The sequence below is a fragment of the Euprymna scolopes genome, chromosome 8 (genome assembly GCF_053919585.1).
Source record: "Euprymna scolopes isolate OS-2025 chromosome 8, ASM5391958v1, whole genome shotgun sequence".
Taxonomy (NCBI): Eukaryota; Metazoa; Mollusca; class Cephalopoda; order Sepiida; family Sepiolidae; genus Euprymna; species Euprymna scolopes.
In genome coordinates, this window is record NC_136489.1 from 79771094 (window position 1) to 79790820 (window position 19727).

Below are 19727 nucleotides of genomic sequence, written 5' to 3' on the forward strand. Positions count from 1 at the left end.
CAAAAATAAATTACAGATAGGCATCTTGAAAAGCTTAATAAAAACCACAAAAACATAATATATCGCGATTATGAGTACTGCACCCTCTACATACACGTTAGCGGCATCAAAATAAAAGGGTCACACCACTTGATGTTATATCAGGAACTTTGACAGTTCCTTCTTCCTGCGGCATTGTAAGAGAGAAACAAAAGCTTAAGAATCAAGTGCACGTACGCAGAGGGAAATTGTAATTTCCAATGTAATAGGCAGAAAAGTCTATTATCAATCGAGTTCAAATTGCAATATCAATATATTCAGTGGCAAATAAGGTACGGCAGCAGCCGAAGTGTGTCGGCATTGATGCTATTTTAATGAAAAGAACAGTGCAGGGAATGAGGAGGGGGAAGAACTTGACAGAAATAACACAAAAGCAGATCAAATAATTCAACACTGATGCAAGAAACAACAAAAGTGTATAACGTTTAAGTGAACAAGTAAAACTCATCTGTTTGGAAAGCGTTTCGTTTTAATCTAATAGATTGATACTAAATAAAATGGAGTAATTGGTCTACTGACTTGAAAAAAATTACCTTTAAACTCAAGAGTAAAAAAGGGTAAACGAATGAAATATTGATTACATATAAATTTTAAAAAGGATGTGACATGACAGAGAAATAGTAATTTACAATGCTGGTATCTTGTATACTAACCAAATATGGATATCAATCAAATGATAGCAACTAAAAGATAACATGTTATGATAAACCTAATCAGAACAAAAAAAAAAAAAAAAAAATGCAATAAGAAACGCTTAAAAACAATGATAATGAAAAAGTTTTCTTAAATGAATATTTTTTCAAATGGAATGACAAAATGTTCATTAATAAAATACGAGACAAAAAAAAAAATAAAAAAATTAAAGTTCTGTTGATGAACACCATAAAATAAAAACCAATCTTGTCCAATTATAAATCTACATTTTTTTTTTTTTTTTTTTTTTTTATCACTTCAATTTTATGACAATTGTTCAGAAAACGGCTCCATTACATGGAGAGTCAATTTTGTATTCTTTTAACTTTTAGATTCATGGAAATTCTTTTTTTTTTTTTTTTTTTTTTTTTTTTTAAACATTCATGACAAAGAACAATAAATTTAATAGAAATTGAAATGAAGTATACATATAGTGTGTGTATGTGTGTGTGAATATTTTAGTGAAACACCAGGTAATGAACTGCCCACCATTTTTTTTTTTTTTTTTCAAGTTAAATTGGTGTTTTGTGTTAAATACACTTAAATATTGGGATGAGAGTATGCAAGACAAAAAAAAAAAAAAAAAAATCTCAAAGTAATCCAGGTGTAGTGCCAGAACGGCCCTGTGAAAATTCAAGTTACATGGAGAGAGAAAAAAAAGAAAACAGGCTACATAAAGATTTAAAGATCACAAAAAGCTTTAGGGTTTGTTTTTTTTTTATATAATGTTGATGAAGCAAATTATCCTAAAACTATCATATAGCTTAAATTACAAAGGGGGCAACAAACATGCGCACACACACACACACACGGTGTGAGCATGTTCAGCAAGAAGATGCTTATAACACCAGGTTTCAGAGGTGAAACTGTTTGGAAAAAAGACCCCAAAGCTAAAACAATTACAAAGGCAACGTCATTGATTAATATTCTTTTCAGATTTGATTAAGAGAATCGGTGAGGTTTTTTTTTTTTTTTTATAGGACTGCATTCCCCCCCCCCCTTTTTCTGGGGGGGGGGATAAAATCACAACTGTTGTAGATAGGTTAGAGAAAAATAAACACGCAATTAGATGAGTCCTAAAAGAATATTATACATATATAAATATATATATATTTATACACACACACATATAAATGCACATACCAGATCTTGTTTAAGTGTGATAGGTAAATACTGCACAAAATAGTAAGGATGCATCCTTGTGGCATTGGAAGCTGGTGAACAACAAGCAGCAGCAGCTATATATCACACTTGGTAGGTTTGTAAGACACCAGCCGTTGTCTGTCTCTCCACTGTTGTTGTTATAGTTCAAGTAGTAATTGTATGAAAAGTAGCAGCAGGAGCAGTAGTTCACCGGCGGCGGCAGCAGCAGCAGTAGCCGTTCCTTTTCTCTCCAACTCTCACTCACTCCAGAGAGAAAAAGAGAGCAAAGTAATAATGGCCCAGAGTTACTGAAACATTTTCTCCAATCTGCTCAAACCAATATAGATGAACAGCTGTAGCCTAGACTAACACTCAGAGACAAGCAGCAAAGTTTTGTGCACAATGCCATGATAAGCCAAAACAGACTATGGGACAGCTGTAATTACGCCAGTTTCTCTATGATCAACAAATTGTTAAGTTCCAATGTGTTTTATGAGCTAATGACAAAGCCTTCAGCATACGCAGAGTCAGCAGGTGTGTATGCGTGTGTGTGTGTGTGTAGGGGAGGGGGTCTATGTAATGTGTATATCGGCTTAGTGGCGGTTAAGTCTAGACATGGAGTAAAAGTATCAATGAATTGTGAACCTCTGATGACACTCCATATATCTAACTTGAAGAATTGAGTGCATTTATAAGTAAAGAGTGATATCAGAAAAAAAATAAAATAAATAAAGAAAGGTAAGTTTTTGCTCCCCCCCCCCCACCGAGTTGTTATAATTTTACTCCAGTCATAACAGCTCAGGAAACGCTTGTACAAGGTGTTCACCTGAAAGCACCGTCCCCCAAACATCCCATGATATCTGACCCTAGTGATCATGCAAGGCAAGGACATGTACTAACTTGTAAATACAAATGAACATTCTGAAGTGTTTATTGTTATCTGCATCGACTAGACACTGACCAAAAACAGATCAAATTCAGAATATGAACAATTTATATAATTTCTGTATTAATGAAACTATTAGACAAGATGCGTTTCTTGTAAATGTATAACTTTGATAAATACATAAATTATTTTATTAAATATTTATTGAAATAAAAAGTTAAATCCTATGTAAACAACAAGTGGATGTAATTTATAAAAAGAATAGTAACAGAAATATTTCAATGAAAGTCCACAGTGGATGTATACAAATTATTATAACTATTATAAGTGGTTTGATTTTACAGTACGCTAACTGTCATTGAGTCATTTTATGGAGAAATCGCACAAATGTTTTGTATACAATTCTATAGATTCATTTGTTTTGCAAATAGGTTTTGTAAATAGACTGTAAAGGACAGTTTATTCAAGCTTGACAGGTTCTGTCACTTCACACAGCTCTCAAATTGGAGCCTTACCACCGAATGTACTTTATGATCACATCCAGAAGCCCTTTTAAAAACGTCATGCAACAAACTTTTTGATATATAAATACAAAAAGGATCATGCACATCAATATTTTCATAAAAAAACAATTTTTAGTACAAATTCTTTAAATTCAAAATTTTTAAATATGTAAATAAATGAAACATGTATGCATATTGATTTACTTTTAAAGAAAAACAGTTTAGCTTCTCAGTAAGTTTTCAAATTTTCATGGATGACTAAAATACAGTACATTTTTTTTTAAATGGGAAATCTTCGAAATTATATTATGAGGTCATAGCTATTACATTTATTCTTAGCAAATCTATAGAATATATGTACATTATTTGGTTGTTAGACATCTTAATTATTTAAACATTAGAAATATTTGAACAAAAGAAAAACAAATACTCAAGTATTTTTTATATTGTTTATAAATCAATAAATGTTACTTAATTGTTTTTTCTAAAGAGATTTTTTTTTAATCACTTGAAAATTTTTTTTATCGATTGATTTAAGCAAAATGAATTGGTAATATTAGAGAGACTATTTAAAAATCAATGAGAATCTGTAAAGAGGGGTCAAGTAGCAAAGGTCAGTGCTTAGTGCTAAGAGGAAAAGATGAGAATTCTGTCAATCAATAGGCAGAGCAACACAGGTTGTACTGCAGATCAATGTTCAATCTATAAGCCAAAGGAAATCAATAAAACCCACAAAGCACCACTTGCTACCAAGAGGAAAATGAATGAAACCATAGAAAATAATTTCTAGTATCCATGTACTTTATTTCAAGTCTTAGATGAACATGCTAAAACAGTTTTTTAAAACATTCACTAAAAATTTTTAAATTCATTTTAAATTAATGCAAAACCTTTTTTTATAATTTCAGATCTGTAATTGTTTACATTTCTTAAGTCTTAAATTTTAGAAATTTTCTAGAACCAAAATCAGAATATAGATTTTAAACAAATATCTGGATTTTAATTTTTGTAAAGGGGCATAAAAGTAGTGTAAATATTCTGTGGCAGGGGGAGTATATTAAATATGTGACTGAGGACAGCTTATGAATTTAATATTCCCTAGAAACTTTCTCCAAGGAAGGAAGCTGGCTTAACCAGTCCAAGGTAAATGCCACATCAACCAAAAAAGTGCAACAAAAATTATATCAATTAAAAGAAAAAATAAATACATTTATAGGAATGCAAACAGAGTGAAGCAACTATTCAACCTAAATAAACTTATACATAATAAACTTTATCAAAGTATAAACTGAATAAATCAAAATAAGTGTTTTTATATAATACAGGTGTTTGAAATGTTAATTTTATTTTCATCCGAAAAAAACAAAGAAATCCTTACAAAAAGACCAGCAAAGATATAGTGCAAGTACATTTGATTGTTTATAATAGTAATTAAAAGTTCATACTGATTTATTCCGGACACTATATTTATATGTAGCAACATATTTTTGACCTGTATATTTGTGCAAGTTACACTATTCAATAAATTTTAATTTAGTTCACAGAATGAAGTCAAAAATCAGTCTTACAAGATTTGAACCTGGTACCCCGAAAGCGCAAACACAAAACGAGGTTATCACAGACAACTTGACTATGGTACACAAATTTATTTTTTTTTTTTTCCACAGCATTCATCCTTGACATCCTCAATTGGCTTCCTCCAAAGGAGGAAGTATCATGAGAATAATAAATTCACAAGCGGTCCGCAGTCACATGATTAGAGAAAGCTATATTTTTACAATGATAAATATGATTAATTTGTAATTTTTAATCAACCTAAAAGGTCACAAAATCTTAAAATAAAATTCAAAAACTACTCCATAAAATACTCAATGTTCAGATTGAAAGTTGAACTGTTTTTGTTTTTAAAATTTAAATTTTGAAACTTGCTACTTACAAAATATATCTAAAAAACATTCAACAAGGTAAATTCTTTCTTTCTCTGAAACTTGGGGAAACAAAGTTTTAAATAAAACGGAAATGTGAAAACTGAACAGATTATGAGAAACTTAGTTGCACCAATCAAGTGAAAATAATTCTAAGTCTAACGAGATTAAAAACATCTCTAATGAAATTTGATAATTATTTACAAGAAACAAATTCAGACTGAAATGTGTCATTGGGTGGGTTTCTACCAGTATTTTTTTTATTTGAGTTTTGAGCAATTATCAAGACGCCTCAGATGACCATTTCATATCAGCCATTTCTTCTCTTGTTCTAAGACTCATCACTGCTGGTTTCAAAGCAGATAAACGCTTTAAAATAACTTTTATACGCATAGAAAAGTAATTTATGGTGCAATTGATAATGTTTTTTTGACAACTTTGTTGCAAAATAAGTCCAATATAATGCTCTAAAAATATCCTAACATGAGGAAAATCTAGATAAACCCAAGAATTTAAGTGCCCATACATTCGCCATTTCATAATTAAGCAAAGCAAGAGACCGTTTAAAATACTTACCCGTCCCATACAAAATCTCTTGTTCATTGCAGCAAGAGCCGATGATGCTGCACAGTGGTCATAAAACTCAACAAAACAATAGGGATCATTTCCAGGCTGAAAAATAGAATAAAAGTCAACTTATTATAAAACACTCATAGATAAAACAAAAAATTGATTAAAGTTCAAGACACTACAAAAATCATATTGAGAATTAAAGCCAAATTTTCCATAATGGCAACTAAATATATGTATTATTCAGACAACTATTCTGAACTTGGTCATGATATTCAAACTGAACCAATTTTTTATTGTAACGAATATACAATATGATTATTATTAGTGTTGTGTCACCTATGATTATAGACTGGCAGGTGTTTAGTGCATCTCAACCACCAACGAGTCATTTCAACCATTAATAGTTTGATGCATGTGATCGATTTGAAGATTTAGGTTACATAGAACAAGTTTTCACAAATTGGCACACATTTCATCACATCAACTCACTCACTGGTAGAACTTAAGTATTTTATTATTCTTAATCACCATCAAATTCTAGAAGACTGATTTATAAATGTCTTTCTCCATTACATTGACCAAATAATTGGTAAAATAACTACGATAATAGCTCGAGTAATTCAAATTATTAAATCTCATCTCTCTCTCTCTCTCTCCCCCCCCCCCAAAAAAAAGTAGTTACAATAAATCCTTTAGTCATTACAGATAACAGTTTAACTCTTAATGGGAAAAAAATGCAGAAGTAGAACTTATAGGTTATATATGATTAATCAACAAAAGTTTTTAAAAAGTTCCACAACTTGAAACTCGTTAATTACTGCCATTCACAAGTTCTACTTAGTGAAGAATATTTTATTAGTTTATTTTGTAAATGTCATGATTCCTATGTTTTATAAAACTACTAGTATGAGAAACTTGTGCAAATTTAAAACATTAATGGAAATAAAGTAGTAGACTAGAATAAATCTCACCCAATTCTAAAAAGAGTATATTATTTTCCTTTTAAATAAAAGAACTTTACCCATGTGAAGACCAACATTCAAGAAAGTTTCAGAGATATCTTTTACGTCATACTGACATGATTGTGTGCATAATATATCTATAGAAGTAGTGCAATGTAATGGTTAAAGGTTATTAGAGTTCCATCAGGCATACTGCATCTACTTCATTAATAGCCCATGAAAAGGCAGAAATCAATCCATCCTCCAAGTATGATAGTAGGGTAGACTAGGTTGTGCAACTAATCCAGGAGAAAGAAAACTAAATAACCTTTCTGATGTTGTTGTGAATACGTAAATCTTGCTTCTTACCCCCTCGCACAAACAAAAACAACATCACTATAGTTCCACGTCTGCCATTGTGACAGACTTTTATGAACCTTACATAACAAGGATTAATAACAAATCTGTAATAGAGATCAATTTCTCAACCTGCCACAACCTTCTGCCAATTTTACCAACCTAGAGAGCTAACAGAGTTCACTTAAAACAGAACAATTTTTTTTCGGAGGGTGGGGAATTTAGCAAATGGTGTTAATTTACAATACCTTTTTTCACACTAAAAGTATTGATAGGTTATAAAAGAAAGCGGAAGACATTCATAGATGAAATAAAAGTCCTCCACCTCCAAATGAATTGCGTGAAGTGTCACAAAATTAAAGGGGAAAAGGAGATAAAGAAAGGAAAAACACAAGAGAAAGAAATAAAACAAAGATAAAATAGTCAAATATGGGGATAAAAAGGATAGTGTTGGGACGATTAACTGGAACAAGAAATCTGAAATATCAAAACTATTGGGGACATCAGAAAAAACTGGAGCCTAATTCCCAATTCCAAAAACAATTTATATTCAATTTTCTTTTGATGTTACTAATGAAAATAATATTTGCTTTTAAACTATCAGTACAACGAAAATCTAAAGATCTAAATTAATTCAAGTAAAAATAGCCCAAGTGGGTAAATAAGACACAATGTCACAAGTTATGGATTAAAATCTCACAATGAGTTTTATAAAATTCTTGAATACAATACATGAAGAGAAACGATTAAGTTTGTTAATTAAAAAAAAAAAAAAAAAAAAAAAAAAAATTATATTGACATTTAAAAATAGATGACTAATATCCCCCCAAATGAAAGTTTACCTTATGCAATTAGACAATTTTAGAATTGTAATCTGGGAAAATATTGGAATCGTCCCATATTTTTTACTTTTCTTAATTACGAAAAGGAAACATCTAGTACATGCTGAAACGAAATTGCTTACTGTGTACTTTGATAGCTCCATAGGGTTCACACTTGTGCTCAACATGCATAAAAAGGAAATAAATTTTCCAATTTGAAAATTATAACAATTAAAAACTGGAGGGAGTATGTGCACAGGATTCCTCATTGATTTACCAGAAATGCTGAACGCATCGAGTTAGAAACGACAACATTTATCCAAATGTATTCCATTGTCATTTTAATTAATGCTTTCCTAATTAATGCTGAGTACATTCTTCAGACTCACTATTGGCTTCCAGAAGGACAGAGTTTCTCATTTAAGGAAAATGCAGTCTCCCTGCTAATTTAAATAAATGCATATGTTTTTTTTTCATCTATCCTCACTACATCATCAAAATGGGTTCTGTTAATTTAATGCTACAATAAAAGATTTCAAAATAATATATCAATCTGCAAATACTTATAAACACCTTTAGGTCTTAATTACATACTTATTTTATAAACAGCTAACAAATTATTTATCTGTAATCTACATAATCTATATTTACCGATATGCAATAGTTTCATCATCAGGAAAACGTCTGATGTTGACGGGATGCTAAGAACATATACATTTGATCTTAGCAAAAAGGCCAAGAAACTATAAAAATGTTATCATGACTAGGCATTTTTAAATCAGGGAAAAAAAGAGTTTATCATTATTATTATCTTTAAATGGGAGTGGGCAGGGTTGTATTAGTTATGTTGTTATTAGACTGTCCAAGGAATTACTTCCTCCTTGGTGGAAGGGAATAATGTAATAACTGTCATAACATTACCAATCATAACCTCCTTTAAGGGTCAATGTACTCTATATTCATTCACAATATCATCTTCCCAGGTGAAAATATGCGACTGGAGAGTGCACTTGCAAGTGTGCATGTGTTTAGAGACACAGTTTTAGCTTTTCTGGGGAAAAGTTTCGATATTTCATACTAAGTGATCAGATTTTTCATTTTTATATCTTCACAATCTGAAACAACGTTAAATAAAGAAAGGACAGTCAATTATAAGTACTACCCGCTATATAACAAATATCCTCTATATAATAAAGGACACTTTTAGGCACATCTATTAGATTCAATTTTTAAAATTTTAAATAATCTCAAAGTTAATATATTTAATAAGTCTCAGTCTTTATATAAAGATTGTACTGAAAAAAAAAAAAAAAAAAAAATCTGATTTTTATAAAGTACTAATCTTCAAATTACGCATCCAAATTAGAGGTTCATCAGATTATTAATTTACAAATTAGGTTTTGTATTACAATTCAGAGAGGTACAAAAAAGTTGCCAAAAAAATATATAACAAATAAATGTTATCAAAAGGCAAGATAAGTTATTTTTCTACCTAACTGGGTAAGTTTTTAGTGTTTTTATTTCATGTAAAATGTTTATTCGGTTTGAAAAACAACTAACATTGAACACCACTGGAGAACAAGAAAAAAAATGGCCACAATGTCTTTTTACATCTTTTAAGAGTCGATAATCAGTTCAAAATATGGAATAAAAAATGGCGGTAGAAACCCACCCAATAAATGTCACAGTAACATTTAGTTATACAAGAGAACATTGAACAAGTCTACAAATTCGTTTTGGCTATTAATAAATTAAAGTTGCGTAAGATAGAAGTTGAAGATATCAGAAGGCATTTGTCCATGCTGTGTTTAAAGGGAGTCTCCCGTCAATTCAGAGCATTGTTTACAACTGTTTCAACACAACTAAAAGGATTTTTTTTGTTTTGCATCAATGGGATAATAGATAAAACATGGATAAACTACTTCATTCTGGAATCAAATCAGCAATCAGTTGAGTGGAAATAAAAGCCATCCATCCAAAGCGTAAACATAAAAAGACAATGTTTTGGTCTCTACAAGGTTTTTTGTTCAATTATTATAAGAACCATTAATAGTGAATAGCATTATTGGTGCATTCGTATAAATAAAAAAGGACCATGATTTTTTTTTTTTTAAAGTGCTCTTTCATCAAGTCAATGCATCATGTCCCAAGTCGATCGCAAAGCTACATGAATTGCACTTAGAATTGCTCTTGCACCTATTCTGTTCTCTAGATTTAGCCCCAAAACAATGCTCCCAAAAAAGAAATGATATTGGAAAGCAAGACTTAGGTATTTTGTTAGTACTAAGATACTCTGGACAAAAAGACATTAAATTAACAAAGCGTTGAAATTAGTGTATCACTAAAGACCATGTTGATAAATAAAGTCAAAACGCTTTATGCAAGTTGCCTTGGGTTCAATGGATGAAGATACTTTTGCTCATGTCAGAAACGCTTTTCAACTTCTTTAAATCTAGAAATTGTTTGCTATCAGAAATATAGCAACTGAATTCTATGGTCATTATCACTTATCTAAAAATATGTATATTCCCTTCCAATAAAACAACTTAGCTGATATGCACATACATTCACATTTGACAAGGGTTTTGCATATTTGGTGCTAATAACATAGGCAATATTAGTTCTTAAGGAGAGATCCAATTTTTTTTTTTTTTTTTTTTTTAATTATAATTCTAAGAGTTTTTAAAATTTCTATGATTTTGTATCTGTATTGAAGATTCCACAAAATTGGACATTTTCACCCTTGTTCATTCATCTGTCCACACTTTTCCCAATAACTACGCCTTGAAAGTTTTTGAAATTTTGCACAAACATGATACAAGTAAAAAAAAGTAACAGAACGGATTTTCCGAGAAAACTCCGGTTGCCTTTCGGGTTAAAATGGCTAAAATTGACACTTTTGTGCATATTAAAAAAAACTGATGCCTTGAATTTTTATAAAACTTTCTGAAAAGTTGTAACTAACTGATTTCTATAATTCTTGAGTCTGCCCCAGGGGCTCTTTTAGGGCTAATAAAAACACTATTTTACCATATTTGTCCAAAATTTTCTGTGTATGTCTATTTAGCAGTTTTGCATGGTGCTGAACTCAAATTTAAATATATTAAGGCCTTCTTGGGGGCTAAATTGAGGGGAGAGGCATATGCTGGACAGTCATTTTTTTATGCTTTGTTCACTGTGCACTCACAGAGGACAATGCACGCTTCACTTGTTATACTTCAAAATCTGTAGATTTTGAAGTTTCTGATTTTTTTAGAGAATGTTAAATTTGTTTAGATTATTCACACAATTGTTCTCATCTGGAGTGTGATTTTCAGAACGTTTTAGTTAACATAACCTTTATTACTCTACAAGTCAAACCATGAGGGTAGCATGCTCTTGCTCCATACTTCTGCATCACATCCTTACATCATTTGTAGACATTTATGCTGATGACTCTACCATTTATGGTAGCACATCTAAGACAGTAAACGACCAAGTTCTCTCCGATTCTCTCTCCTCTGATCTTGATCACGTGATACAATGGAGAAAGGAGTGGTTGGTTACTTTTAATGCATCTAAAACCAAGCTTCTCTCTTTACATCATCAACACTCTGATCCACATCTGGCATCAATTAAAATGAATGGCTCTCGTCTTCAGGAGGCCTCAAGTTTTGACAAGCTTCTGGGCTTGACTGTTAATCCTGATCTTAAATGGAACACATATATCAAATCTGTTGCCAAGGCCGCTGGAAAAATGGTGGGATCTTTCTATCGATTCAGTAGATATCTCACTGCTGATGCAATTCTCTATATAAGAGCCAGGTACATCCAGGAGCTGCTAGAAAGGACTTGTCCTGCCTTGATAGAGTTCAAAATAGACTTCGTAACCTCGTAGGAGATGTCCTTTTCTCTTCCCTGCAACCTCTATCTCACAGAAGAGATGTTGCAAGTTTGTCTCTGATGTATTGTTATTTTAATGGAAAGTGTTCGACTGAGCTTCAGTCTATGGTTCCCCCCCCCCTCGCCAAACTTTGACAAGAAACACTCATCTAGCTGAAAATACTATCAACAATTCCCCCTACTCTTTATCTGTGCCTAAACCTAAACGTAGATTCCATGAACAGCACTTAGAACTGCACGCCTGTGGAATTGTCTTCCGTTTTCCTGCTTTCCGGCTGACTACAATATGGTTGTGTTCAAGTCCAACGTAAACAAGTTATTGATGAACCGTTCCATATAAGTTAAATTTACCGAATTGATTACTATATTGTCCAATTTCTACTGTACACTCTTTAACTCTTATCTAAGAGTGGCCTCTTGGCCTTGATAATGTGGTGATGCCTGTGTAAAAAAAAAAAAAAAAAAAAAAAATGGTCATGGTTGACAGGAACGAGAGCAAGCTACACTTGTGGATTAAATGAAGGGTTTCGTCCAAAATTTCATGCAGATTACAGAGTTCGACAATAGAGGTTACAGCAGCCAATCCATTGTGAAAATAGCACTCAAAATGACAACAGTAGTATGAATAATACAAACTATAGGTGGCTATTTTGAATCTGTTTTCAGATAATTACTCCAATACCAACTGAATAGGTAAGAAAAATTATCGCATGGTTTTGAAGTGGCTGAACCAGGAAAACTATCCTAATCCTTACTGTAGAAGCAAATAAAATCCGTGAATTTTCTATACTAATTGATAAAATTGACTTCATCTTTTTTAAAGTTTTTTCCAAGATGGCCAACAAGCAACAAAGCCTTGCTTTCAATTTTGAAAGCAAAATTTAAAAATATAATAGAAAATGTTTTTTGTTTTCCCTCTTTTCCAAAAACTATCCTTAAACATATTTCAAGAATTTGGATAGAATGCTGCGTCATGGTTGGAGAAAAAAAATGTTAAGATCCTCTAATTATATAATAAAAAAAAAAATAAAGCTACACAGCAATGTTATTTATTAACTGATCACGATGTGCCTCTAGAGAAATTTCTAGAGAATATCAAATTCATAAAGTCCTCAGTTGCATGCTTATTCTGTACAGAATTGGACGACATTCATTTTTGTGGGACAGCGTCTCCATCCTCCCACCACATGACAGCATTTGGTATTTCTAAATGTTCACCCATGTGGTATTTACCAGGTTTAACATTGTTTAACTGATGATCTAATGAGAACTGTTGTGTCAATCTGATTATGCCACATAGACCCACTGGCAGATGCTATTAAATGATCTAACAATGATATGGATTGACATTTCATGCAATCTATATATTAGATTCATTACATAAGATTTATAGAAAATTCCTATCAAAATTTTGTATTTATTAGAATATGACTAAGTAAAAAAAATTGTTGCTTAATAAGTGTTTAGCAGAAATATTAAATCTGTCAAAATTCAATCTTTCCAACATTAAACAGCTGTTCATTTTGTCAAAGTTTTTAATAAGGACTATAATTTTTTATTTTAAGTTTCCAAGATTTGAAAGAATGTTGACACTAAAATCACACATGAAAAAGTGGCAAAAATCAGATCTTGTGTTTTTTGCTGCGCCTTTAAATAAACGGCACCACCAGAAAACTTCAGATGTTCATTAAGACAAACTTGAGCAATTACATTTACTTAGCAATGGGAGGAGAATAATAAATCCAGTATAACATTAATGAGAATATAAATAGTATCCAGATAAAGATTGTTTTTTTTTTTTAATCTTAGCAAATGTATGCCAAGAATATATTTTTGCAGAAAAATCAAAGTAAATGTTATTAACCAAAAGAATTTTTATTTTACAGCGTAATTCTTAAAATACAAACATTTCTATTGTAGTTGAAATGAACCTATGCAAACTAAAGAGGGGAAGAGAACTCATTTTGGTTTGTGTGAAAGATTATCATACAATTAGAATTTATACAAAACGTCCAGAGCAGCTGTCCAAGAAAAAGAAAGCTTCACTTTAATGAAATAGTTTCACAAATCGAAAAATATTTACAGAACAAATATTTGACATAATCCCAAACAACAAAATGCATTTTTAAAATTTGAAGATTAAATTATATTGTACTAAATAGTAGATATTCTATACTAGTCATTTTGTTTTGATTTTCTAATTCTAGCTGGGGACGAGGCATACCCAATATAAGATATTCATCCACTACCTCATACATTCCAACTAAGAGATTTTTTTTAAATATTTTAAATGTCTATTTAAGTGCAATTGTTTGAACATCTCTTGCACTATTTACCGCATATATTTTCCTGGTAGTTTTTGAAATTCGTTTTTATAAGTCTGGTTGCTATTATAATTACTTGAATGATGGAGATCTTCCAAAGATTCCAGTTTCTTTTCATGCCATACACAAGACTTTGGTATTTCATTAGTACTAAGATACTCTATGATCAAATAATCAGATTTAAATAGAGCATTGAAACGATACAAGTCACACTAAATGTTCAACATTAAAAAGACATTTCATAGAATGGTTATTACAAAAGTGATTGGTTGCAGTCAAAAACATGAGATCAATATGCAAAAGTGTGTCAACTTGAAAGGTCAAAGTAAATGACAATTGCATCATCCAGTCACCTTTAAAAAAATAAATTTATTAGATTTAGAAATGCTTTTCAAACAGCAAAGTGTTGTTGAATGTTTACACTTTAGATTAAAAAGTTAAAAATGAACAGAATATTCAAATAAGAATGAATTTAAACAAAAAAAAAATGTATTCAAGATTTTGAAATTTAGGAAGTTTAAAATGTTTCTCTTACTAAAGAAAAGCTACCAAAGATGTATAGAATATGTGATAATATTTATGAAATTGAAGTAAATTAAATCAAGATTAAAACTGTACTAATACTAATATTGGAACCAACTTTTGATAAAGTTTCATAGTTTTTTGCTCATACTTAATTGCTTTTTGCCCATAGCAGAAAGATAGATGGGGAAAATCAGCTTCTCTTGAGAGGGGGTTGGGGGACACTCTGGTAAGGTACAAAAACAGCCTGAGGACAGATGTTGAAATTCTACAGTAGAAGTACTTCAAGCGATCTGCGGTAACACAACCCTTCTTCCAAAGAAAGAAAGAAGGATGGCCACACCCTCCTGCTTGGACAGAGTTAAATCATACAAAAAGATGAAGAAGCATCTAATGCTGCCCATGACAGACCCTAGGCTGCCAGAATGGTGCTAAGGCAAACCTGATTGACACACTCGAATTGAAGTCATTTTTATTCTATATGAAAAGAAAAGCAAAACTTAAAAGCCTAAACAAATGTTCAGGGTAGTCGAGCAGTCTTTAGTGGACATTGAATAAATCTTAACTGGTTTATATACATATACAAACACAGAGGTTACTAAATAAAAGGAAAATGCTTTGTACATATGGATCAAGTAAAGCTTTCATTTTGTATAAAGATGTTTTTTTATAAGTAATAAAATATAAATTACTAAAAAAGAAAAGGATGAACAATAGCTGCAAAGTTTCCCAGACAAAGTGCTTAAAGAAAATTTGGTACTTGAGAATTTAAGCTACCATGCTGAAATGTTATTTACAAAGCCATTCTTAACATGGGGAGGGTGTTCTGTAACTATTTTGTACTTTTATCTAACAAAGTAAAAAAAATGTCATAAAATTTGAATTTAACTTGAAAATACCATTTAAAAATAGCACAGTAACAGATGCATAAGCACTAATAATTCAAAATTGTCATTAGAATTACATATTTTTTTAATAGTATTTAAAAAAAAAAATTTTTTTAAATCATTTTAGTTTATTTTATTTTTTTAAAAATAAACTATTAATAGAAAAAAAAATCATTTTAGTTTTTTTTTTTTATTATTTAAAAAAAAAAATATTGTATTAATAGAAAAAAAAATCTCAATGTAGTATTGTGTTTGCATTATGGCACATCAACCCTAATCTGTCATTTTGTACTACCATAAACCTACAAAGTATTTAGAAAACTACCATTTGATTAATTCTGGATGTGTATTTATCAAAATCAAGGTTACATAGAGACAAGAAACACGAGATTTGGTCAATTTTTACAGAGACGATGACCATTCGTATAAGTAAACAATCGTAAATGATGAAAAGATAAACTCATCTGTTTTTAAGTGTGAGGGGAAGAGAAAGATGACAATAAATTCGAGTACTTACCTCGTGGATAATCTTACAGCTCTTACATGGTCCAATCTGGGTGAATAAGGCTAAAATAAGGGATTCGTTGACGCTTTGGTCTAAGTTGCCGACGTACCTACAAGGACACAAGAAATATAAGGACAAAGAAGAGAGGTCGGTTGATTACGTGGACAGTAAGCGAGCCGGGTAGACGGACTCATAAATGGCGTGTACTTCTCGAACATTCAAAATACTTTCAGATTTATAAATTATACCCTATGGCTAACAATTGTTGTCTTTGGAAAATACAGTAGTTACAACTGAAAGGAGACCATATAAAATGAAACTCGAGTCCCCGAAAATAAAATCCACGAACCTGAACGATAATCACCTCTATAATTTTTATACTATGTTTTAGTATGTGGTATAGTTTTCGAAGTTGGGGGTATTTATTCCGAAAGCTGTTATTAACATGGGAAAGTTGGGGGTGTCTATACTACACTGGATTAGATTGTAAAAAAAAAAAAATACCAACAGCAGAATACCGGTTAAAATTATAGAGGGGGGGTGATTCTCGTTCAGGTCCGCCAAAAAAATCGAATTCACATCGCTTTGTAATTGTTTGTTTTCAGTCAGAACAATTGCTTAAATTTCAATATACCTTGTCGAAAATAAAATGCTCGCCGGCTGTGTATGTGCATATATAAGGCAAAAAATCTTTTTTAATTACTAAATTAAAAACAAAATGCAATGTGAAAAAGTTTTTTATTAGCATAATTTTATGGTCACGTAAGCGTTAACGGATTTTACAATTACTGATCGCCTTGAGGGGCTGATCTATATAAGTACTCAAATTAACAGTGATGTCATGTTTCGATCCGTTAATTCAAAACAATTTAAGGATTCAGCATTAGTTTTAAATCATTACAAAAAAAAATGAACGAAAACAATAAATCGTATGTTACACGCAATTTAAAAGACGGTTTTTATTACACAAAAAGAAACTTCGTATTACTTACAGAGTACGTGGCTGTGACTCTTCGCCTGGCATCTGAAAAATAAAAAATTGTACGAGTTATGATTTATTAGATAAGTTAGTGCATATCCGTTCCGATCGTACTAGATAATAGAAATTAAGCTGGCAGTGGTGCATGTTTCTTGTTTGAGATTATATAAAATGGTCGGCACGTCGGGGTTTCGATCCATGCGACCTCCTCAGAGCCACTACCCCTATCGAATAGGGTAGTGGCTCTGAAGAGGTTGAATAGATCAAAACCTTGGCTTGCTGATTAAAAAAAAAAAAAAAAAAAACGTATATGCATATAAGAAAACGGTCCACAGCAGATTGTCTCTAAAGTAAAGATTAAATAAAATTAGGGTGAGGAAATTAAGCAAGTACCCGTTCAGACATTATGGCGACTTTTAAGTGCGCGTGCGCAAAACCGAGAAACAAAAAAAAAAATCTATGAAGGGAAATAAAAACATTGCCGCCAACGTTCAACGTATAAAAATTTATATTTGTTTCATCTATAAATAAGAGATTATACTCCATAGGATATTATATAAAATAAATTTACCATTTTTGCTATGAGAGAGAGCGTCTATATCGACTGCAATAGCGAAATCATTACCAACAGCGTTGTACTACTACTACTAGGTATTGCATTTTCGAAATAGTCAAGTGTGTCATTTTGTAATTGGACGAGAAGAGACTTATAACCTAAGGTATTTGAAAATGCCAATCAATTGACAGCTGGAACGACAACCATATGGCATCACAACTTTCTTATTTAAAAGATCAAAATAAAAAAAAAGTATACAAAAGAACTTTTAAAACGAAAAAGTAAAATTTGAAATCTAACAAAGCAAAAATTTGTTTAATAAAAAAAAATAAACTACCGAACTTTTTATTATTTTACTAGCTGTGGCCAAATGAAAGACTTAGGATAGAAAATTAATTTTAAACATTTTTTTTTAAATCACATACATCGCCTTTGCAATAAAATCAATTGTATAAACGCTCTTTTAAAATTATGCATTTTTTGTAACAAAACTATCCAAAGCGAAGATTATGAAATAACTGAGAAAACTAAGTTGAAAAAATACATGGTACGTATGCAGAATACGAACCGTGTTAAAATAACGCTATTATTTAGAAAGCTAAGAGAGTGTTTTGTTTAGTTTGCTTAACTTTTTACCTAAAAATTTAAAAAAAAAAAAAAAAAAAAAAAAAGTAAATTTAACTTAAAAATCCTATCTACAAAAAAAAAAGCACGGTTCGTATTCTGCACAAGTACCAAATACATTCCAATGAACACAGTGATTTTTTTTTTTTTTTTTTTTTTTACGTACTTATGCAGTTTCCGAATTATTATTTTAGCCCGGTCCGTATTCTGTACACGTACGGATTTTTTTTTTTTAAGTTTATTACTTTGAGATCCGATTTTAGTAAATATTAATAAAGTGCAAATCACGTAAATGTGAAAAACTCGTCACAGTTATAATATAAATTTCTAAAAAGTTTTCCAACTTTTTATTTAAGTAGAAAGGGGATAGCTTTGCAAACGGAAACTACGATCATAAATTCAAATGCTGAGTTTTAGCAAAACTTTCAAATTAGTCATAAATATGGTTGAGTAAACGTTAATTGTACAACTTTCGAATAATAAAAATACGCCCTAACTTATGGTGTTGTTATTATTGCTGTTTAACAACATTTAAAATACAAAGTCCATAATCTTTTAGTCATAGGTATACAATATAAAAAAAAAAATCGATAAAATATTTGATAAAAAAAAAGTATTTTTTTAATTGGAATATTAGTTTGATTCGATTTGGTGGAAACCACGTGACAACGTATATTTTCTACACAGGTTGTCACGTGGCAATGCCGCCATATTGACAAGAATGACCTCCTTCCTTTTTATATAATGGGGGAGGGGAGACCCCCTACATTTTAAATAGAAAACTATTTTTAAGAAGTATCTACACATTTACTATATAGATTTAAAATAAAATAGATGCTTTTATTCATTTTTAGAAAAAAAAAATACAAAAAATTAAAGATTTAACTTCGCCTTTGTGACGTGTAGAGAGGGAGAGAAAAAGTTACAGGAGTGGCAAAAAAAAAAAAAAATAAAACAGTGAAACTCGACATTCTTAGTAAAAATTATTTATTGTCTAAAAAGACGGTTTTTAATAAGAAATTTTTTTTTTAAATTGCATATTTAAATATGAAGCAGTGTTGGCCTCACGTGGCATGAAACCATATTGTTACAACAGGGCTTCAAACCGACTGACCTAAGGAAATAAAAAAAAATCTTAGTGTGTTTTATGAAAACTACATTAGAATAACATCTAATATTACTAAGAAAAAATCCAAATTAACAACGAAGTACAAGTGATAGTTACACAAAAATGGCATGTAGTAGATTTAGAAATTTATTTTGCACATGTGCTGCCATTTTTTTTTTTTTTTTTTTATATAAGGGTTTTTTTTTATCAACGTGGGTACAAAAAAAAAAAAAAAAACATGGCAATAATGATGGGCGAGGCTTCCCAAAATATGACATTAAATATTGTTAAATACTATTAACTAATCGCATTAATAAAACTGATATTAAATAGAGAATTACGTAATTAAATGAATTTTATTTTCAGCGTTCCGCTTTTTTTTTTTCTTTTTTACTACCTCAAAATCTAAGATTACTCGATTTTTTTAGTTTAGGAATTTTATTGCGATTTAAGATTTTA

At 30.8% G+C, this 19727-nt stretch overlaps 1 protein-coding gene across 24 annotated transcripts in view; it reads right to left on the minus strand.

The window, feature by feature from the left end:
* Nucleotides 1-19727, minus strand: part of LOC145283618 (nucleolysin TIAR-like) — a 110537-nt gene that overhangs the window by 89295 nt on the left and 1515 nt on the right. For 12 of the 24 annotated variants that reach the window (XR_013868656.1, XR_013868654.1, XR_013868648.1 and 9 more), the window contains exons 2-4: nucleotides 16994-17025; nucleotides 16014-16110; nucleotides 5766-5861 (exon numbers count right to left, since the gene is read on the minus strand). Coding sequence is in view for 6 of the 24 variants with exons in the window: in XM_080132563.1 (XP_079988689.1) it covers nucleotides 5766-5861; nucleotides 16014-16110; nucleotides 16994-17025 (225 nt within the window). In the remaining 18 variants the exon portion in view is untranslated. Of the gene's footprint in view, nucleotides 1-1875; nucleotides 2370-5765; nucleotides 5862-16013; nucleotides 16111-16993; nucleotides 17026-17551; nucleotides 17649-19727 lie in introns of those variants that run through there. The other 12 variants (XR_013868660.1, XR_013868659.1, XR_013868661.1 and 9 more) reach the window with 5 other exon arrangements.